Source organism: Nyctibius grandis, chromosome 21 (genome assembly GCF_013368605.1).
Source record: "Nyctibius grandis isolate bNycGra1 chromosome 21, bNycGra1.pri, whole genome shotgun sequence".
Lineage (NCBI taxonomy): Eukaryota > Metazoa > Chordata > Aves > Nyctibiiformes > Nyctibiidae > Nyctibius > Nyctibius grandis.
In genome coordinates this window covers 5,441,400-5,465,339 of record NC_090678.1, presented here as the reverse complement: position 1 = coordinate 5,465,339, position 23,940 = coordinate 5,441,400, and the positions used below count along the sequence as shown (strand labels likewise).

The following is a 23,940-nucleotide window of genomic DNA, read 5'->3' as shown; positions in this document are numbered from 1 at the left end:
GTAACAGGGAATTTCTAAAATTCTATTTTGCTTCACTCTTGTATAACCAGAATCATAACAAGAAGTTTGGCTTTACAGGTGGAAGACTATTAATACAACCTCACAAGAGCAGCAGTTGTGTTTGTGTAGCACCTAACCAGTACAGTCCTCAAACGTGAGTTGGGAAACTCTGGGCATCCCTCCAAAATCAACACAGACACACACGTGTGTGCACACACACAGAAACAAATTAAAATACTTGCGGTTGAAAGGTGACATATAAAAAACTGAATGAAAAGGTATTACACACGACCTGATACACTACTAAATTTCTCTATTTTCTATTCTGTTAACATCAGTTCATTAAAAACCAGAAAGGATAATCAGAAACAGAAAGTATCGCAATATAAACGTTACTACCTAGACTGCATAACCCATCCTGCACCTAACTTTGCTAAGCAATGTCCAAATAGGCCTTAAAAACCCTAAACCTGCTCAGTCTTCCACAGAAATGAGTAAATCATGCTTATTAACTATAATTAAGGAAATTCACTATGAACAGGCACCTGCAATATTATGCATGATTTTATAAACCAAAGTATTTGTAGGATTATCTTTCTGAATGACTTGCTCAATTAAGCACTGATTTTTTTTTTCTTTTAGCTAAATCAAGAGCTCTTCTGTAGAGAGCTGTTCTCTACACTTACTCGATCCATTTCTATGAAGTCTAAAATAATTCTGAGAGCATAGTAGGGTAATTCTCTTTCAAATGTAATTGGCACGTCCTTTGTGAAGACACCAAAAAGATCAATGAAAGCAAACTGAATGCACTCAAGTGCCAGCTGACTATTGACACAGCTACAAACAGCATCCCGCGTTCCTCACAGAGCATCATCTCCGTGGCTTTTGCTACTTCTAACACCAGTCAGATGTTATCAAATATTCTGATACCTACCCAAAACCATCACACACACAGTTTTAACATTTTCCACATGTATCGGAGACTTCTTGCTTTTAACAACTGGAACTGTTTCTTATTAAGTGAACGTCAAGAATTGAATGCGACATTCTGTTGAACATTCTTCTAGACTATAAATGGTTCATTTTTCCTGTTGTATCCAGCCAGGCTGCCCCTTTTATTCCCAGCAACACAAATTGAGTTTTATCAGCCTGAAAGAATCTTTCTTCTAAATGAAGCCCAGTACTGTAATAACTTGAAAGGCATCTTTAGGCAGCATAGTAAAAATGTTTGATTTGTAATTGCCTGCTGAACTCTTGCACAGCCCGTTGCCATATGGTACCCTCCCTTCTACTGGCAAACAATCTTTCCTTGTTCATAACTTCGCAGCCTCCCTACCCCCTCCTTTTCTGGAGGGTATGGATAGGAAATCCGAAGGAGGAGTTTCTGCTGCGCTCAGTGTGTTCGCGGTGACATCATAGGTGGGCTGAACATCGAAGTCGAGTGTGTGTTTGTTTAAAAAAAACTGTCCAAAAGTGATGTATATGGAATCTGGGTCAGCTGTGGCTGGTTAGTGCACTTCTGCATGCGAGAATAAAACACTGCAGTTGCAAAAAATATTTCTCTCTCTCTTCTGGAATAAAACATACTGGAACATTACTTTTTTCTTTTTTTAATGATTAGTTAGCTTGGTTATCGTATGGAGAAACCCAATTCCTCAATACAGCCTGGATCTAACAGAGAAAGACAAAAGCAGTTTTCAACTCCAGCTGCAGATTAACAATCCACAGCATCGGGTAATATAGGAAGAAAAAGCAACTTGGCTTCTGGATTTTCCATCTACCACAGAAGCAAACCAGCTGGAAGATTTTTTTTCTTGGTAAGTTATTTTAAAGTTATTCTTACTTGCAAGTGTGATTTTGAGCTATTTGCTAATTCTACATACATCTACCATCCACATACAATTCTGAACAGACAAATCTCTCTCAGCCTGAGAAAAGTTTGACAACTGAAATATAAAACTCGCTTTTGTGGTATTTGGTAGACTTTGGAAACTTGGAAAGAATTAAAAGGACTCTGCACTAGAGCAGGGACTAACTCATTCCAGTTGTAAGGATGAACAAGTTTCAGTTGTTTAGCTGTAAATCTTCTGTAATTTTGTTATATACAGTCACAGAAAATTAGTACTACCAGATTCTTTACTAAGCATGTAATTTGAGTATTGTGAACGTATTAATGTGAAATTCTAATCCTACCAAAAATCCTCTCGATTTCAGGGACGCTGGATTTCACCCAATGCCAGAGCATAGACCTAGCATTACTAGAACTAGAAAATGGATACCTCAATAAAACCACTGTAAAAAATCCCGAGTAAATCAATGCACATCCTAAGTAGCAATATATATCGTTTCAACTAAAGTTTTATTTATGGTACTTCTGAGAAGTAGAAGTAGTCTGAGTTGTACAAGCAACCCAGAAACCTGAGTCATACATTGATTCAGAATATACTCAAGTTTGTAGCACAAACAATGGTGCAGCTGAAAATCCAAAGACATTGCTGCAATAGGCACCAACCCCTTCCTTTAACAATTTGTGGAACGATGGGGAAGTTAATTGTACCTCAATTGAGCAGCAGTTTGTTTCTAAATAAAGATTAGTTTCATAAACATGAAATGCAACATACAAGGCAACACTATATTAAGTGGAAAATAGAGGGTTTTGTTACAGTTCTTTGGGGGGAAGGAGGGGGAAGGATGCAGTTGCAAGTCAAGGATTAAAACAAGAAAGCTGTTTACAAAGAGCAGACGAAAGTACAGATAAAAACAAAAAAAAGAGTTGCTAATACATAATTTTCTACTCTTTTGGCTTTCTTCATGCTGACTTGGAAAGTAAAATACAGTAAATAACCCAGAACAGTGGAAGAGAATTTAAGTTATATATCCATGTTAACAAACTCTCAGAAATGTCTGACACATTAAGAGAGAATGAAGGGGGTGATGCTAAAAGAGACAAAGTACTACAGAAAGTAAACTTGATTAAGGTTTAGTAGCTATGGGAGGAAAAAAAAAAAGTCTGAAGCAGACTTGACAAAAAAGAAAGATGGATCCTTTCCAAGTTCTTGAGCCCTTTTTCTTACTATCCTTCTGTGCTTCTTTACATATTAAAGAGAACAATCTAAACAACAACAAAAAAGCCCCATTTGAAGCCTACATCGTCTGCTTTGGACACCGGTCTCCATTCATTCATGATTAGCCAAGGTTTTGATTTACACTGCTTAGAACAATTCCTAAATCTTTCACAACTGAAAACAGCTGAGTCAATTTGGAAGCAATAAACTGGCTATGTGCAAGGTTTTAACTCTCTCTTTTCTTGCCATCTTCCAACTTTAGAGTTCAAATTTTGTAAATGCTTACTTTAAAAAAATAATGGACTACTAATATTATGCTGGTGCCACAAGAATGATCTGAGGTATGATGGAAAAATATGCCATTTAAAATTTTACAGGAATTCACTTCCAAGAGTGGAAATTCTGAATCTTTAAACTTCTGCCAGTATATACATACCTTTATCAGGTTTTCATTATTGTTTTACTGGGCTTAGTTTGTTGTTCCTAACATGCCCTGTTAGTCTGGTCCTTAAAATTTATACACCAATCAGTGAAATAAAACTTCCTACAGCAAACATTGCTAGATGCTTCACGTCTTCAGTATGCATTTTATAGAGAATTCTGGAGCCCATAATTAACACGTTTCCAAACACAAACCGCATGACTCCATTGTACCTGCCTGTTAAAATGGTGCAAACACACACAATGGCTGCAAACAAATGTAAAGGAACCTTCACAAAAAAAACCCACAACTTCACCAAAAAAATCTGGAAATGTTATGGCATTTTGCTGTGTTTCCAGAGTATCTAGTATGACAAGCTTGATAAATCTCTTCTGCAGAGAATTTCTAAGAATCTATGATTTTTAGAAGCAACACATTTTCAATGACTGCTTCAAAAACCCCTGAGGATTTTCAGATTGCCTTTTCTAAAAGGAATCAGATTCCCATTAATCTCAGAGAAGTAGAATTCTGTGACTCAATACATCATGTATCTGACTAACAAAAACCAAGAGCGTATTATTCCTGGATCCCAGTCAACACAATTTGAAGTAATCCTGTTATTTCAGCGGAGTGACTTACCGGAAAAGCACTTGTTTATATAGGGGAAAGTAACTTACAGAAGTACACAAATACACCAAAAATCCATGTGAACATTTCTCCTGTAAAAAGAGTGTTTCCCTCACAGCAGGATTACTTCTAGTGTTATGGACCCAGTTTTAAGCTAAAAAACCCCCCAAAAATCTCCACTTATTCTGAGATAGAATATAGATAGTTTTACTGATTTTAGTTGCTTAGACAAAGCTTAACAGAACATCAAGTATGTGTAACATCAACAACAGAGCTTTCAGATTAACTGGTATCATGTTCAGAGGATCTTTATTCTCAGTATTGCCATTTACTTTCTCAAAACCCCTGTCTGTTTCTCTTCCTGTTTTACATGTTTACAAATGGAGGTTTATATGAGAGGGCACCATTGGTATTTATCATTTGACCATATTCTTTTAATAAATATTCTGAACAAAGAGATGTACTGATACTGCAGTTCCCATACAATGGGAATCCTATATTCACATTTACCTGCCAACACTTCCCTTGCATTCAGTCGTAACAGCCTACACTGCCCAGGGAGAAGGAGTCTTCAGCTCTGAAAGGACAGATTCTAATTTGTGTTGTGGGTCTCCAAATTCTACATCCTGCTGAACGTGCAAGTCACAGCAGTACAACAAAGAACAAATAGTTCGCTGTGTAGAAAGTTTAAAATTGCCAAATATATACTAGCTTCCACATTTCCTCATCCCTGCAACTCTAATATTTGTAAGTGATACAATATTTGGGAGAGGGGGTAACACAGCCCATGTTTTAGTTTCTCAGTGAAAGTTAAAAATACTAGTTACTGGTTTATTTTGCTCTTTTAAATTGGAATTTTGTTCCTTTAAGCACTTCCAAAAGTAATCAAAGGCTAATTTTGGAAACAAGGGGTTTTTTTCATGGGGATCAGTCTGGAAAAAGAAAGAAACCAGAAGAAAGGAATGGCGTTAAATGTAAAATGCTATTGAAGCCCTATCCTCAGCTCTGAGTATTTCTGACAAGATGATGATGAAGTTTGTGTTGCTATGAACAGTTGCCCATTTTCTCCTGCAGAAGCAATAAAACATCAGCATGCCAGAACATAAGGACTGCCACTTCCACAGAAATCTGAGACCCAAAACCAGGTGACACAGAAACACAACAGAACCAAGTGAAGTGACAGACTGCTCTAATTTAAAAACACGACAGTTCATAAAGAGTTAAATAACGTATTTTAAAGCAATAATATCTGTAATAACGATCTCTGTCGCTTATTTTCCAAGGTCTGCATTCAGGTATTTCAGCAGCCCCACTCACTACAAGCAACTCTAGACTTGCAGGAAGGGTTTGAGACTGTGGTTCTGTCTAAACTGCTCCCTGAGCCTCAAGTGCTTTATCTCCTAACAGTTATGACACCACCCTAACAGCTAAACATGGGAATCTGTGACATAACATGTGATTAAAAAGTCCTAAAACTATTTCCCAACTCTAATGTTTGTCATTTTTAGGTCTTACATATTAGGCTATGAATCTGTGATGTTTTGGATAAACAGTTTCTATTTTTTTAAGCTGCTTGCCCAGAACATCAGGAAATTTCTGAAACAGGAAATTTCCTTCTAAGCTGATTAAAACTCCAGGTAAATATCCTACTCAGAACCTATTCTTGTGTAACAAGTTAGGCATTAAGCTGCTCAAACATGCCAAGCAACATCATAAGACATTTGATTTTTTCAATGACAAAATTTCCATTGAAGGATGTATGTTCCCCACCAGGTACCTTCTCAGAAGGAACTGAACCATGCTTACCTGAATGTCACAGTTTAATACAAGATATTTGAATTATTTCAAAGTCTTAGGGCATAATCTTATGCAGCTGTTGCATTTGGTTATGCTATACTAGACCATTTAATTCATTTTACGGTCTGACAGCACATACATAGACACAGAATTTCTAACTTTAACACCTAAGCATAAATGTTCAAAATGAACACATGTAATAAAAGAAATGTGGAAAGCAGAGTGCATGGTCAGAAAGTGGGCTGCATTGCAAAATGTTTGTGTTTGAAAGAGTCATTTAAGTTTTAATGTATTTCAGGGGAAAAATGTGCTGCTGTGGGGAAAAACCCCCAGCCATTCATTATTTAAGTAACTGTATAGGGTCTTTAAAAACTACCAAGAACTAAAGTGTTATTCACCTTTTTGGACTATGAAGTAGCTATTATATACACTGTGAAAATAGTAGAATACTGGACTTGTACTATGGCTTCATCCTTAACTGTATGCCATAAAGTCACTTTCCCTGCATCTGCAAACGCTGAACGGAAAAAGTATTGAAAAATAATTTAGAAGATGTGAAGAGGTTTCAAACTTCAGACAATCAGTTCAGCTCATCCTTGTCAAGTTAGAAACCACACACAGACATGTTTCCCATGTGTTTACCATGATTCATGTGAAAATTTAACCTAATGAACTTCCAACTCTGAGCACTGTTTAAGTGATTAATAATTTAAATGTCTGAAATTACCAAAGAAAAATACACAATTAGCTCTGGAGAAAAGTGATACTTTTTCCCCACTTTTTTTTTAAACAGAAGTTTAAAAAGTTGATCTGTTTACTCTGAGGTTGATCAGACATAATTTGCAGCAATAACAGTAAAGTCAGTAACAGAACTGGGAGAAGTAACCTGACACAAAAGTCACCTTATCATTTGTAAATGTGAACGTAAAGGGAGCAGCACTGGTCTGCTTCTCCTCCAGGGTGACTTGTTTCAGGATTGCCAAATGCACTTAAACTTGAACTTGGCAGGAACAGCATGAAAATTATTAACTTTCTCTGGTTTTACTTTATTTCTCTTCATAACTATACAAAGGCCACTGTACAAGGCCTTGGACAACCACTAATAGCAGTCTGGAAAGGAAAGCCAGATCAACAGCTGAGACAAGAAGGAAGAGTGATCTGCTTGACAAAGCAAATAAAACATGAAAAAATGAGGTTTTTTTCCTGTGCTATCTTTGTTTATAATCTCAAATATTTAAAAAATAAAGTTAAAAAAACAGGTCTCTTTCTAAAAATATTCTTGGATCTTTATCGCTGCATTTTAATTCTTTACACAAAGTTAAAAGAAATACATTATTTTCTTTAAAAACTGAATGAAACACTTCAGTATGGTATTTATATTAATAACACACCTGATACTTCAGTGTTATTTGGATAAAAATGTTCTCAAAAGGTATAAGAATAGTGTGACAACAATTTAAAATGTTCATCTCGAAAGGCAACTAAGTAGGGACACAAATGCAGAGCAAACAGCGTTATAGGCTTTCCTTACAAGTTTAAAGTTACTTGAATATGTAATTTTCAATGTTTAAAACAACTATGTTACGCTAATCCCCCGCCTAACACTAATGTCCAAAAATAGCGTTTGATATGTCTGTACTTTTCAAGTCTACTAGATCTGTGTATATATAGATTTGAAAAATGTATCTGTACACATGAACAGTATTTAACAAATTATACATCTCTACATACATATATAAAGCTAAAAGAGGACCAGAAAGGCTTATATAATCCAAATTCCAAAATCTATATAAATATTTTTGAAAATACTATTAGCCACCACTCTGTCTCCCTACTTCCCTTCCATGAAGATATTCTGCAAGCACTCTCTCTGTTTTATAACTGTGCGTTTAATTGCAGTGAGTACAGATTTAAGCAAATTCATAATGACAGCATACTACATAATCTAAGCTGAACATCGCTTCTGAAAGTTCATCCAGTGCAACAACTTCTTTACTAAATGCAAAACCTAAATTTCAGAGTTTGCTGCTCCAAATAGAAAGCTATTCTTTGAAGCTAATCATCTAATGGAATCTAATACAAGTAACGGATTCCAAAGACTTGTCTACATACACGTAAGCATGGCAAAAACATCCCTTTAGGCAGTTTAAGCCTTAGTTACGGCTCTAATTTAATTATTTTATCTTTTATCTGTTTAATAGTCTCTTCTGACAGTCATCATACTGCTTCAAAATGAAGATATTTAAATGGACTTTGGGTGTACTGTTGTTCCTGCTGTTGTCTATCGGGCGCTGTACAGAACAATCCACACCTAATAAAACATCCCAACGGAGGCACCCTCGTTCAGCAGACGGTGGAGAGGAAGGGAAGAAATGTGGTTACACATTCTTGGTCCCAGAACAAAAAATCACGGGGCCAATTTGCGTGAATACTAATGGACCAGGGACTGGTAACAGAAAAGACGAAGTCACACGAATGGACATAGAGAACTTGAAGGATGTCCTGTCCAAGCAAAAGCGGGAGATCGACATTTTGCAATTGGTAGTAGATGTGGATGGAAACATTGTGAATGAAGTAAAATTACTGAGGAAAGAAAGTCGTAACATGAACTCTCGGGTCACCCAGCTCTACATGCAGCTCTTGCATGAGATAATTCGAAAGCGTGATAACTCACTTGAGCTTTCCCAACTGGAAAACAAAGTCCTTAATGTTACAACAGAAATGTTAAAGATGGCAACAAAATACAAGGAGCTTGAAGTAAAATATGCAGCACTAACTGATCTTGTAAATAATCAGTCCGTGACTATCTCGCTGCTGGAAGAGCAGTGCTTGAGAATCTTCTCGCGACAGGACACCCATGGGTCTCCACCTCTTGTCCAAGTCGTGCCACAGCACATCCCTAACAGCCAGCCCTACACTCCCGTTCTCCTGGGAGGTAACGAGATACAGCGAGATCCAGGTTACCCCAGGGACAGAGATGTAAGGCCACCACCTGATCCAGCTACTTCTCCTACGAAGAGTCCTTTCAGAGTACCACCACTGGCTTTAATTAATGAGGGTGAGTTACCTATCACTATTTACCTAACCTGAGATTTCTCTATTTCAGAGGGTAATCCTTAAGGTACAGCTGCATAAGATGAATTTGCTGAAATAGCTGATACTCAGAAATTCACACAAAGTATTGAGGTTTCTGTCTCCAGATGGGTTTGAGTTATGGGAATGAAAATTCAATATTAGCATATGCTTTCTAGTATTTAGCCCTGTTTCTTTGAATACGCCTACTAGCTACACCTTACAGCAACTGGCAATGGTGAATAAGAAGTTAATTCATCTTAAATAAATGAAGTCATTTTAAATAGTTGTCCTTTATACTTACACACATATACATTCGCCAGAAGTTAATCCTGCTAGAAGAGTTTTACTCCTTCTATTCTGAGCTGCTTTAAAATTAACATCTAAATCCATCAACACAGTCGTGAAGTAAGTCTCTAAGCGTTTGGTTGAAATATTCAAGAGAGTAAGGTACGTTTGAAAAGATAATTGAATGAAGGCTGGATCCAATTAGATACACTCAGCTTTGAAAATTTAAAGTGAGTAACTACATTCCCAGTAACGTGATGTCAGTACAGGACGGCAAGTTAAAACTAATACCATAAATATTATGAAAATACATTCATGAGACTGTATCACATCTTCATGTGTTACATTCTTCAGGTCATGAGATAAATTCATTTATCACTAGAAACAAAACTAGTGACAAGAAAATTAACTACCTCTGAGCTGCCCTGAATTCTATCATGATTCTCACTTCATTAAAATTTTGACAGAATTGAAATAAAAAAAATATTAAGGATTCACAAAAACAAGTTTTTCTCAAGCCCTCCATTCCAGTGCTTGCTCTTGGCTTCTGTTAGCTTGCAGAGCAAAAGGGTTTGGTTGGCATTTTTTTTGTGTTTGGGTTGTTGGTTTTTTTTGCTTTCAGATTGCCTTTAGTCACAGTTGGAAGTTCAACTTGGTTCCTAAGATGAAGACAAACATTTATTTGTGACTGTTCCACAGCATTACAAACAACTAGCTGCTGATATAAAGAACAACTATTTTTATTCAGGGTCTGCAGAAAATTCAGGCACAAGCCCAAGTAAAATGCCAGATGTCATGAGAATTAAATCGCACATCATGACACAAAGGAAACAGCTAATATAAAAGCATTAGGTTAATGTCTGGTCAGACAGCAAAAGTATAACTCTAAAAACCAGAGATGTCCTGTTTCCCAGAAAACCCATGCTTTAAGTTTCTGTTATAAATGCACCTTTTTCTCTCTCAATATATGCCTGCCCTACATACAAAATGAAGCAATAGCACTAAATATTTTCCTTTAAATTATCTATCACGGTTTTCACTAATCCCTTTTCCCCTAAAAGTTCAAAGTTTGAGTCCATTTCTGCAAGGGAACATTAAGAAATCTTAGGAAATTTATTTTAATATTATTCAACTTCATTTATTTAATACTAGATTCTTGAGCTTGAAGTTTAAGTGTTTCTTGAAGTGTCTTGGGAAAATGAGGGTTGAGAGTTGCCACAGCTGGTAGAACATCACTCAGCAAAAACAGAACTTCTAAATTGCACCACAATGCCGAGTTATTATCTCTGATTTTTTAAATTAAGGTAAGCATATTTAATGGTGCACAGAACCAAAATTGGCTATGTCATAGAAAAGTTAACTTTCCAGTTAAAGGATGATGACTATTTATAACATATAAAGATGTCAAAAAAAGACCAACGAACCCAAACAGTCCCATTCAGAAACAAGCCCAAAGACTTCGTTATGACAGAATAAACAACTGGACAAACAACTAGGAGATTTCTCCCCCTGTATCTGAAGAAGTCGTACCTAACAAATACTTGCACACACCAGAAGTTTAATAAAGGGTCAACGTGCATCTTAATACTGTGGGTGGAGAGTAAAATTCAAAATATATGGGGAACAGAAGGATGAGTTCTTGCTTTCTGAAGAGTATTTTGGTTAATTTGCAGAAAAATTGCGGAAGAATAATGGTCCTGTGAATTATAGTTTTCACAATTATCTTAATCCTTGGAATAATAATTAGTGTACCCAAATTTTACTGCCGCTGTGCTGCAAAAAGTAGCTTCAAGTACACAGAGTACTTGAAAGTCACCCTCCCACACACACTCTGCCGCTAATACCTCTCAGGTAACAAAGTAACTTTCCTTTTTTTAAATATATGCCGAATTTTATTTTGGAATTTTCATCTACTATTGCCCAAAAAATCCTCTATATGAAGCTTACACAAGCACGGCTCCTATATTAACCACTCAAGATAAAATGATGGCTGAATCCTATTTTAAGATGCCAGATGTTATTTAGCTTCCAACTTAAAGCACTTCATCACTTTCCTTCTCTACTATATCTAATTTACAACACGATATGTACTAAATCATACATCTAAAGACAATTTTAGAAGAGAAAGATTTAACATATCACCTTCTCAGAGTATTTCTAACTTATAATTGTCTCGGCAACTTAGTGTATGCAGACTGTTACAGAAGACTAGATACGCATGAGATACCCCTTACCTAGACAAGATTTTCAACAGATTAATTATGTTTTTTCATTAGCCAGAGTCTCCACTCACACCAGCACTGTGGAGAATCATTGTTTCACAGATCTCAGCATTTCCACTGAACAAGAAATGGATCAGTTCTTATACCATGAACTCAAAATAATTACACATAACAAAGAATTTACTTCCCAAAAAAGATTCAAGGCTATACACACCAAAAGTTATGGGATTTGTTGGATTCCCTTACACTAAGAGCAGAAGTCTGTTACCTCTACTACAACATTAACTTATGAGAAGCACACAGGCAAATCTGAGCATCAAAGAGCAGCCAAGCTGCATCCTGTGACCTTAATGCCAGCTGAATTTCAGAGGTGATCAGTGTTTTATATAAACAGACTAGTACAATTCTGTCTGCCTTAAAAGCTACTTAAAAATCACTCTAAACATCTGCTTGGGTCTCGCATGGAAACATGAGACCTCATTTCCTCCTGAGTAGAAATCACATGAAATAATACACAGTAGATCTGAGCTGTTCTTAATATTCAATTAATATTACCAAAAATACTGCTTGTCTGTTTACACTCTTTCAAATGCAATAATTGCTTTACAATAGTACTTCTAGAACAACCTCCCTGTTAAGTTATACAGTGACCAAGGAGTTCAAGGAAAAGGAATAAGACCCAACTTAGCCCAGGAAATTATCTATCCACTGGACAAACATAAACAACGTGCACAATCTATGTGGAAATTTTAACTGCCAACAAGAGAAAAAGCACATATACCAAAGCTACAGTATTTACTTCCTAAGCTATTAGTGCGTGCACTGCAAGAATGACAAAACCATCGTCAAATTCTGACAGTACAGTACGCAGCAGTACTGACAACGACGGCTCAACGTCTGCAGCGTTCTTGGTAGCACTGTCACAGCCAGAAGCTCCAAGTAGTCACCTTCATTATATACACAAGCTTTTTGCACTCTAATTAATGTGAAACGCTTTATGGATTTCTTGCTAATTACACACTCATCAAACTGGCAACTACTACTTTAAAATCTGAAAGAAAGAGCGACTTTCAATTTACTTTTGTCACGCAACCTTAATCTGCAATGAAGGTCACTTTCACTCAGCCTCTACTTTTGATTAAAGAATAACCTCAACAACTGTCTTTTATGCTGCTTTGCACATTAGCTGCTTCTGTGACTGAAGAGTTTTCCCTGAACTTCCAAGGAGATTTGAGAAAATGAGAGGAAAGCTGTAGATAATTCATTTTCAGATTTACGTAGTATGAGTTTTCAAACACATTTAGGGCACCCACCACTCACTAGTCATCAGAACATATCCTGCTTTTCATTAGTAAATAACCAGTCTCTCTTTAAATCAACTGAAGTAATGACACATGAATACAAATCCTTTTCTAAAAAGTAGAAAATAAAAATATTACCAAAAATAAAAAGGCAAACTATGCAAAGGTTTCAGAGATATGTAAGCTGCATACTTCTTACAGAAAAAACAGGTGCTCTTCTGTAAGTAGTATTTGTAAAATCACTATTCACGTGGTCTACAATAGAGCTTTCAAGCAGCACTGACAACAGCAACAGCATTTTTGTAGAATCACAGCCCTGAAAACAAGCATGTGAGCCCTTTTCAGCTGCTCCAAAGTCCCTCTCCACTGCTTGCATATTTTCTTCATCAGTGTCCATCCACACGTATCACACCAGGATGACACATGAAATGTAAAAGTTTCCTATCCACAGTTAACAGGCTGATCCCAGAGCTGGGTAAGTACATAAAGTTAAAAAGGTTATGCAGTATAAGAATATTCTTTCACCAAATTTCACTAAATATTTCTTACAGCAGCTCTCAAACGACTTATATATTCGTGTGTGTGTGCGCGTTGTTTGGGTGTCTTGGGTTTGTTTTGTTTTAAACTCCCACCAGTTTCCAATGGGTGCACCAGGACAACGAAGTAAATTGATGTCTACCTTTTGTAAACAGGTACAGGAGAAAATAGTGAGAATCATAATGCACTTCTTGAGTAGCAAGAGTCAGAGTCTAAATCTTTGACACAGGAGGCAGAGTTTAAAAATTGGGTGCTGGCAACCAAAGTCTATTATCCCTTTAGCAAAATGAACTTTATGGACATGTTTATTTATATAGACACAATTAATCTCGGACAGTAACTTTTTACTCTGTTTTCCATGGTAGTTTTACCTTCATTGAATTACTGACTTTCTATTACCATTACAAAATATTCCTGAACAATGTGCACTGCCTAGGCAAGCTGGAATGCTTACGGTATTTCTTTTCAAAAAGGTCCATTCAAAGACTGCCAACAAGCCAAGGAAGCTGGGCACTCCAACAGCGGGATTTATATGATCAAACCTGAAAATAGCAACGAGCCGATGCAACTGTGGTGTGAGAACAGCCTGGACCCTGGAGGATGGGCAGTTATTCAGAAGAGGACAGATGGATCTGTCAACTTCTTCAGGAATTGGGACAGTTATAAGGTAAATTCTGGAATGCAGAAAATCAGCTGCTTCATTTCAGTGCGGCAGTAGCATTATCTATCGCAATCAAGGTGGTGTGAACATTTCCAATGCAATTCTTCATTGCAAACGTTAGTACTGAATGACAAACGCTGAGGAGCTGGAAACAGTTAGTGGCTTAAGTTAGACAGTAAAATTAATTTTACGACCAAAGATAACTGAAAAGAGTGGCCATCCCTCAGAGGCAAGCGTATTTTGGTGGGAATGCCCTATTTCACTCAATGCTCTACTTAACTTTGTATGAACTAACTTAGTGCCTGAAATAGCCTGCACAACACTACAACGGGGGAGACACATGTTATGCCAGACAGTGACTGGGAAGTCATTTATTACAAAGACCTCAACTAAACACATGGTTTTTATTAACACACTGAGAACTACAGTAAGTACTTGAAAAGCTTAATTGTCTCCCTTCTGAATAAGCAATCTCAGCCAATGGAATTATTCATTTAAGGACATTAATAGATCGGCAGGATCAGGGCCTCAGCTTAAAAACATTCCTAATAATCACAGAATCAACCAGAGACCTCTGGGATCGCCAAGTCCAACCATTGCCCTGACACCACCAGGTCAACTAGACCATGGCACTAAGTGCCATGTCCAGTCTTTTCTTAAACCCCTCCAGAGACGGTGACTCCACCACCTCCCTGGGCAGCCCCTTCCAATGACTAATGACCCTTTCTGAGAAGAAATTCTTCCTAACGTCCAACCTGACCCTCCCCTGGCGAAGCTTGAGGCTGTGTCCTCTTGTCCTATTGCTAGTTGCCTGGGAGAACAGGCTGACTCCCACTCCATTACAGCCTCATAGAAGGAGATCAGGTTGGTCAAGCAGGACCTGCCTTTCATGAATCCATGTTCATGCCCCGATTGTCCTGCATGTGCTGTGTAATGGCACTCAGGATGATCTGTTCCATCACCTTGCCTGGCACCGAGGTCAGGCTGACAGGCCTATAGTTCCCTGGATCATCCTTCCGACCCTTCCTGTAGATGGGCGTTACATTTGCTAATTTCCAGTCATCTGGAACTTCTCCAGTTAACCAGGACTGCCAGTAGATAATCAAGAGTGGTTTGGCAAGTTTGTTTGCCAGTCCCTTCATTACTCTGGGGTGAATCCCATCTGGGCCCATAGCCTTGTGGGTGTCCAACTGGCGTAGCAGGTCACTAACCATCTCCTCCTGGATCATGGGAGGTTCACACAGCCCTCCCCGTCTCTAACTTCAGGCTCTGGGGGCTGAGTCTCTTGAGGACAACCAGTCCTGACACTAAAGACCAAGGCAAAGAAGGCATTGAGCACCTCTGCCTTTTCCTCATCCCCTGACACTACACTACCCTCCTCATTCAGCAAGTGGTGGAGGCTCTCCTTGACCCTCCTTTTGCTGTTAATGTATTTGTAGAAGCTTTTTTTGTTATCTTTGACTGTAGCAGCCAAATCAAGCTCCAACTGAGCTTTGGCCCTTCTAATCTTCTCCCTACATGACCTGGCAACATCCCTATAGACCTCCCAAGTTACCCAACCCTTCTTCTAGAGCAAACAGGCTCTCTTTTTTTCCTTAAGTTCTAGCCTAAGTTCTCTGTTTAACCAGGCCGGTCTTTTTCCCCGACAGCTTGTCTTCCTACACACCAGGACAGCCTGTTCCTGAATATTTAGCAATTCCTTTTTAAAGCACATCCAGCCTTCCTGGACTCCTTTGCCCTTCAGGATTGACTCCCAGGGGACTCTGTCCACCAACCTCTTAAACAGGCTAAAGTCAGCCCGCCGGAAATCTAAGGCAGAAGTTCTGCTCTTGCCCCTCCTTACTTCCCCCACTATCGAAAACTCTAACATTTCGTGGTCACTATTCCCAAGACGGCCACCGACCCTCACATCTTCCACTGGTCCTTCTCTGTTCACAAACAACAGGTCAAGCAGGGCCCTTCCTCTGGTGGGCTCATTTACCACTTGCATGAGGAAGTTGTCCTCCACACACTCTAGGAACCTCCTAGATTGCTTCATTTCCTTTAATGAATTAAAAGAAATAATTTCTAGCTTTGAAATTAGGTTAGAAATCTGTAGATACAGGGCTGATGAAGGGAAACACATTGTGATACTAAGTTATTGTGATACTATGCACTAGCAGGCATAATGCCTAGGATGACAAACGCATGCTGAGTAGGAGTAATTATGTGCTGGACAGGAAATGTGAAAATCCATTTTGCTGGGTTTTTTAAATAATACTGGTGTTCTGACTTCATACATATAGGACACAGTTTTTCCCTATGATGCTGTGCTCACTTTAAATGGATCTACAATTGCCACGTGCATTGTATCCAAAGAGAGAACTGAGCCACATTTAACTCAATCAGTAATCTAAAAATAATATCACATATACAAAGGAAATGACAAAAGATCACTATGAGGATTTTAAATTTTTGCATTCTTGGAATTTAATCATTCAAATGTTAATCATTCCTCAGTCGCAGTTATTCAAAGTCTTTACTTCTCAGAAAAGTAGGTGGTTGGTTTTTCGGTTGTTCTTTCTTTTTTTTAAATGTTCTAAGACAGTTATGGAGTGCCTATAAAGGAATGATAAACATTTTGAACATAATGCAAAGAAAATGTAGAAGAGTGTGTAACTGGTGTCTAATAGTGGCTCAAGCTTGGGCAAATTTGCCCCCAAGAGATTTGTCATTAAATTGCAGTGGCTGAAGATGGTATTTCTACTACCTAACTTCAAGTACTTGAAGGTGCAACTCTGTGACTGGCTTGAAACTAAAGGCTGCACCAACAAAGATGTCTCCCGTGCTCGCATTTCTACTTCTTTCCCGATCTGTGTGGCTGCACAGCTACAATGCTGACACAAGGGAAGTATTGCAGATGTGGCCATGAGCCAGGAGAAAAGCACTGCTACCATTTTTGGCGGCAGCATGATACTAGATCAACTTCAGCCACTTGTGAAACTGCAGCTCGAGTTAGGAGCCTAGACTGTTTATGTACTGGAGGGAGACTTCCCCAGAAAGCAACTCTAAGCAGGAAATCAGCTGTAGGTCCTACATAATCAATGGCCTGAGAAGGAGGGTAGGAAGACCTCAGAAACTAGGAACCATAAGATAGCGACGGTGTGTAACGTACCTACCTTAGCTGCAACACCAAACATTAACAACACTGGTTTACTCAGGGAGAGGAGACAACAGATAGGAAATATCACTTCACAGCTACCATACTGGTAGTCTGTGATTTGAAAGGAAAGACGTCTTTGTATTGAATTTCTAATAAATCTAGTAAAGAGCACAGAAGAATTATGTGATTAAATTTACAGTAAAAACAACACTAGTTGCATTAAGAAGGCCACAAAAAGTTATCTATCTTGAACACTGAGACTGTTGATCCATAAATAACTTTTCCAACCTGGAAATATACCCCCTTGAATTCCATTACTCATGCATTCTTACAGATCCCTTAGCTTTGTCAAGAAATATATTGTTTCAGTTTCCCTATTCTCTCTCCTTTTGTCTTAAGAAGACTAGGACATCACAGAAAACAGATAGTTTTGCTGCCTTTACTGATTCTGGTAGTACCTCATGTGGTTAGCAGTCCAACTGAGCAAATGGCCAAGTGCAGCAAAAACAAGCATTTAAATGCATGAGTTGAGTAGTCATTCAGAAGCTTAAAGGTTTTCAAGTACCCAAGTTCCACTGGTTTATAATAGTCCTGGCTGATGAGCGTTTTGACAAACAAGAAAACCTAAGCTAACATCACCTTCTGATCTTCTTTTGTACAGAAAGGATTCGGAAACATTGATGGAGAGTACTGGCTGGGACTAGAGAATATTTACATGCTTACCAATCAGGATAATTACAGACTATTGATTGAGTTAGAGGACTGGAGCAATAAGAAGGTCTATGCAGAATACAGCAGCTTCCGCCTGGAGCCCGAGAGCGAATTCTACAGGCTACGCTTAGGAACATACCAAGGAAACGCAGGCGATTCCATGATATGGCACAACGGAAAGCAATTCACAACACTGGACAGAGACAGGGATATGTATTCAGGTAAGGAAACCGGTACGTGTGTGGGAAGTGAATACAGTAGATTCCATTAGTGATACCACCTTTAAAAAAAGAATACAGTACAAAAAAGTATGTAAATTCTGATAAAACAACTCTATTGAAAGATGCTTCAAATCAATAATGATAAAAATCACGTTGACAGGGCCCCTGTACCATTGAGAAACTGAAATTCTGTTACCCTGATTGCAGGCACACTTGATCACGCTTCCTATTTAGCTCAATGACATCCTTATCACTTGCATGTGACTCCCTGCAGTCAGAATACCTTACCAGGTGATCTCTGAGTAGTGCTGTGGCCACATAACAATAATCACCATGAACTAAAGCCTCTGAACAGCATGAAGGAAACTGAATTGTGCACAGGCTTAGTTACCTACCAATACTTGAGAAATAGGCAGTCACTTCGTTTCATTCTCCTTACCAAAGTCCTTTTTTGTTCATTTCCATGCTCCTCCTCCAGCTTTCCCCTTAAAGCCTTAGCACTAAAATAAAAGGTTGGGGATAGTAATACTTCACTGCACAAGAGTTTTTTTTCCTCTCGCCTTTTCTCAACTGTCAATAACCATAAACCTGGGCAAATCTTGCAAACTCTTAAACAAGCCCTTAACAATAAAGACGCAAGTTACAAAACAACTCTTTGTGGAACTATGGCCCTGAGCGCTGCTTGGGACTGCATCAACTCACATTGCTTCCACTGAAGTATTTCTAAACAGTACATAATCCGAGTTCCTTGAACGTTAGCTCATGGACAAGCACTGCTGGTAGGCTGAGAAGAGTTGATCCCCTTAGTTTTCAGCTGTCACATTAAATGCCGTGTCAATAATCCCCCCTCCGGGCAATGCTTGCTGTTAGAACAGAATTTAGGTAGAAGCAGCAATTGATATGACCGCACCAGGCTACGAAGTGCTTCAAAGTTCCCTCGAAAACTAAGCCAAAATACAAAAGTGTTTGCTAATCTCCATTTCTCCTTTTTAACACTGACGTTCACCTATTTCTCTCTGTTCCACAGGCAACTGTGCTCATTTCCACAAAGGCGGCTGGTGGTACAACGCGTGTGCCCACTCTAACCTCAACGGCGTGTGGTACAGAGGAGGCCACTACAGGAGCAAGTATCAGGATGGAATATTTTGGGCTGAGTACCGGGGAGGTTCCTACTCCTTGAAAGCAGTTCAAATGATGATCAGACCTATAGACTGAGGAGGAAAATCCCACAGTGCTCAAGTGATCATGTATAAACTTCTCAGCGCTTGAGTTTCAGAAAAATAAAATATTACTTTTTAATCATTATTTTGCACAATCTGCCCCTGCAAAAAGCAGGTCTACAGTTTTCCTGTCTTTTTTTTTCCCCCCCCGTTGTGTTCCCCCCTCCTTTTTTTGAAACCTTTTCTACTGTGACAGACGGTGTTTTTTTAAACACACATTCACAAAAGCAGATGTTTGTGCTTGCAAAGCATATTTATCTTTGTTCAAGTCCAACATACTTTATATAAACAGTCATTAAAGCTGGTAAAAAACTCCAGATAGATGACAAGATATAAGCTTTTTCATATAAAAGCTTATGCTTTTTCAGGTTAGCTCAATCCTTAAATGTAAATATGTGAAATGGCATTGTCTTGCTTTAATGTGAAAATGGATTAGTTATTTAACAAGTTATTTAAAAATGTTGGTATTACTTTCAATGAAAATCTGACTTCACATTACTGTTTAAGATTGCTCTAAGAAGCCACACAAAAAACGGAAGACATTCTAGCTTTGCCAGCAGAGAGAGATTTTTGCAACAAACAATTATTTCAAAACGAAGTGGTGAATTAAACATAAAATGTAAAATTTCGTAGTGGTGTAGAGAATTCCTTAAGATCTGCATATTCTACCTTCTGTAAAACACTTAGGCAAAATGTTCCTAACATAAGAAAAATAATTGTATGAAATTATTGATAAACTTAAGGCAACCAAATTGTTCGGACCTTTTTTTTTTTTTTACTTTCAGCCTCCATATTCAAACTTCCTAATTAAACAAAAATATTTCTTGATACTTTGAACTTAAATGGCAAAACAAAAAGTCCTGATATTAAAATCATGACTTGATACTTGGAGACCCCTCCCCTGCTCCAGTTAGGAGTGATGAGGTCTGAACAAGTACTCACAGATACTAATTTAGAGAAGGACCAAGTCTCTGAATATTGGCAGTTTTCCTCCAGCACAGCTTTCTGCTGACATACGAAACAAAGATCAGAAATCAGCTCTGAGTGTATTCTCCCTGCCACCCCGAACTTGGACTGCTCTTATGACACACGCATTTCCCTTCCCCTACATGTATACAACTTTTGATACTGCCTATATTAAATTTTCTACCTTCTAGATATCAGATTTCCACTGGAATTAATATGTACTTTAAGAAATTAATTAGAAAATACTTTAACAAAAGTCATACAACATACTGCACCAAAACAAGATACTTCCAACATCAGAAACGACAAAACGTTTGCTTTAGGTACCAGTGTCTCCGAAACTAAAGCCTTCTTCCTAGTATATACAATTATTTAATAATTGTACTTAGCAACATAGCTTACCTAATTTAATTTGATATTACACAAAAACTAAATATGCTGTTCTGAACTGTAACCAATGTATTTGTTTGGCACCTTGTACTTTCCTTCAGGATTTTAAGGAACTTTGCCCCTAACTAAAATATTAAACCCTAATAGCTAAAAGAATAATCTAATATTATTGTTCTATTAGTCGATACCAATTGCTATGCAAAACCTCACTTGTAATTCAGAGGAGAGAATACAGCATTCTGCTTTCAAAACAGTCTCTGGAGTAGAAAAGCTTCATTGATAATATAAGGCTGCAAGGGCTGTAGTTAAATCTTTGGTCAGAGAACAAAGCCATCAAGTTTCACCAATATTTAATTGGGGTTGGTGGGGGGGAATCAGTCCCAGTATATTCCATTCCCGAATTCCAAGAATTTTAACTGATACAAACGATTACAATTCTGAAATCGTTCTTCGTCTAAGGAATGTTTGTTTGTTACAAATATCATACAGACCTCACTGATTGAGTGTTCTGTAAATTGCTTTTTAATTGCAAATGCTTAAAATTCAGGCTATCTATAGTCTATTCTTTTTTTCTATGGTAGTTGAATAGAAGAGCAATTCAAGTAAATTTAAAAGCTGAAAACGCCCTCCAAAATGTTCCTTTAATGAACACTTCTGACAGCTTTAATTCATTCAACCAACAGATTTCCTCTCCTTGGAAGAGATCTTATTTTACTACAAGAATCTCTTGCCTGCTACAAAAACAGTGTTTGTTTATTCAGGGCAGTCAGTGAAAGGTGTACTTTGCAGAAAGCCCTAAGTAAAATTAGCTTGCACTCAGCCTTTAAATTAAATCTTTTATATTAGACACCTAAAAAAGTGAGTCTCTCCCAATTTAAAGCTGCAGGGTGACATAAACTAGACATTATTACAAAATATATCCAGAAAGCTCAGACTGCCCAAATGCTGTGCTCTGAAAGGAAAGACTTAATTTTAAGTTGCCAATTTAAGAGCACAAGGAGGGAAAGCACAGCATCTCTTTTTCAGATTGGTTCATAATAATTTCTTGTAATAATAATAATGGTTCATGCAGTAATTTATAATTTCAAATGCTTGTTACTATGCCAGTTCTCAGCTTTTGGGTTGAATTTTCTAAGGAGGGTAAATGACTTAAAGAGTTCAATGCTTTGTCTGACACTTTTTTTTAGAAAAGTTTTTCAGAAGAGGCTGTAGCATCCCTCAGGCTTATTGCACTGGACATTCAGAAGCAGCCTGTGAAGGATATAGCTTTCACCATTCCTCTACTATCAGTCCAAATTTAACCAAGCAGATCTTGAAAAAGTTTAACCTGTACTAATCCTGAAACATGGTTTTCACGTATATTTCCAAAGTCTATTGCAAACATCATCACTGAAGTAGCTGAATGTTCATCAGATGAATACTTTAACAACCTGTTTTCAGCTTTCCCATTTCTGGATATGATTCTGGAAAGACAGCTACGAGAAAATATTTCACCAGGTAGTACTGCTTAGTTAAATAAAAATCTTTCTTCTCAAGATATGGCTCAATTGTTTCATTGTGCAATCTCAAATTAATCAGAACTCCATGATAAGAAATACAACATCACATATACAGCTCCCATCTGTTTTGGCTACTTTAGTTGGCCAGGTGATGCAACAGTGGTGACATATCCCATGTCATGTAACGAGGACCTAATGCTGAACATTTTTATTCGTGTTGCACAGCTCTTAGCACTCACATTTAAGTTAGTGAGTCCACACTGATGACGTGTTGCTCTCACTTGCATTTTTAGAATTTAGGAATCGCATCACACTTATTGCTGCAAGGAACTGAAAAATATTTTCATTTTTTCCTCCTAGTTGAACGTGGAAGGACATTTTATCTTGCCCCCAGTGTGGTAATAAGAAAACAATCTGTACTTCTGTGGCTCCATTCCCATTGCAAAGGCTACACCAAAAAAGCATTTAAGCTTTATCTTACAGTGTTAAGATGGTCATGAAAAAAACTCCACACCCACATTCAATATTTGGTTGCCTAAGGGTAAACCTAATAACCTCTGAAGGGTAAAACATTCATCCTTGAAACCACAGCTGGAATTCCTTTATATGCTCACTTTCCCTACGACCTTCCAAACAGGGTCCTGCACGACCACTGCCCATATTTCTCCAGAGGGGATCTGCAATGGCAAATGTTATCTGTGCAGCAGGCTTGATTCTCTGCACTTTCTAAAGGGCATTTAGGGGAGCACGGAACTGTAGCATCTCCGCACCAACCCTGAAGAGAGCCCCACCTCACACCTCTGTTTTCTCCCTCCCCAGTACATGCCATGATCACAATTTCAAACAGCAGACTTTTAGGTAGACTTTTAGGCAGACTTTTCTACTCATTTTAAACCAGGAGCAGCACTACTCCTGTATACAATTTTATACCAGAAGTAACAGCAGAAAAAAGATCCTTTCAGGAATTACAACCTCTAACTGGTAAGTTTAAAACAGTAAGTAAAACAAGCAACTTAAATTACTTCTCTTCCATATGACTCTTACATTAGTAAAAATGCCTTGGGAAGGAAATTTTAGAAATAGTACTCCTGCAAATCTACTCAAGTCTTACTAGAGATTAAAGCTTTGATCAAATGAGAAAAATTAGACTCGGCCAATCTTCCAAGATAGATACAGATTTACCATGACTGTAGTTTCAAGGCGATTTTGTTCTTTTTGCCACTTATTTAAACCTTACAAAATTAATTTTAGAGGGAGTGCACTGGTGGATGTTTGCTATTCCTTTGGAGAACTAAAAAAGGCTTGAGGACATTCTTCATGTCATTAGTAAGAATTGATATCATATGAAACCAGGTCACATCACATTCTTTAACTACAGCAGGTCACAGCAAAGAGCATTTCTTTCTTTCTAAGCAGAAAAGAAATATACATTTCACTTCAACAAACTATCAAGTCAAGCCCAAAGCTTATTCTAATGCAAAAATTAGACAAGAAGTTGCTACTGTATTGAGAAAACATCTGTAACTGAACAAAACTTAAAATGATGGTTTCAACATTTCTTTTTTTTTTTTTTTAAAAAATACACTTGCATGTAGTAAGGCAGTATTTTTTAAGTGTCAGACAAACACACCAAAGCATAAAGATTTCTCTGTACGGCAGTAAGTATCAGAAGACCATAATGGCAAGGGTCAGAGCATCATGAGATTTTTAAAAAAATCTGACAGCAGGTTGGCTTGGGACTTTTATGATCAGCAAGAAGACAATTTGAGCCTGGCTTTGTGTTTCATAAATCATGGCATA

The 23,940-nt window shown here is 37.8% G+C and overlaps 2 protein-coding genes across 5 annotated transcripts in view; one reads left to right on the top strand and one right to left on the bottom strand.

Moving 5' to 3' along the window:
* RALGPS2 (Ral GEF with PH domain and SH3 binding motif 2) overlaps positions 1–23,940 on the bottom strand; it is a 117,020-nt gene that overhangs the window by 34,843 nt on the left and 58,237 nt on the right. The window lies entirely within an intron of this gene.
* ANGPTL1 (angiopoietin like 1) lies at positions 1,430–22,133 on the top strand. 2 transcript variants are annotated; one of them, XM_068416883.1, is made up of 6 exons: positions 1,430–1,507; positions 1,622–1,817; positions 8,112–8,968; positions 13,804–13,997; positions 17,795–18,065; positions 19,093–22,133. In XM_068416883.1, exons 3-6 carry the CDS (start codon positions 8,143–8,145, stop codon positions 19,278–19,280), a joined length of 1,479 nt encoding a protein of 492 aa, XP_068272984.1. In that variant the 5' UTR covers positions 1,430–1,507; positions 1,622–1,817; positions 8,112–8,142; the 3' UTR covers positions 19,281–22,133. The 2 variants fall into 2 exon arrangements, with proteins under 2 accessions (XP_068272984.1, XP_068272983.1); XM_068416882.1 differs by having other exon boundaries at positions 1,499–1,817.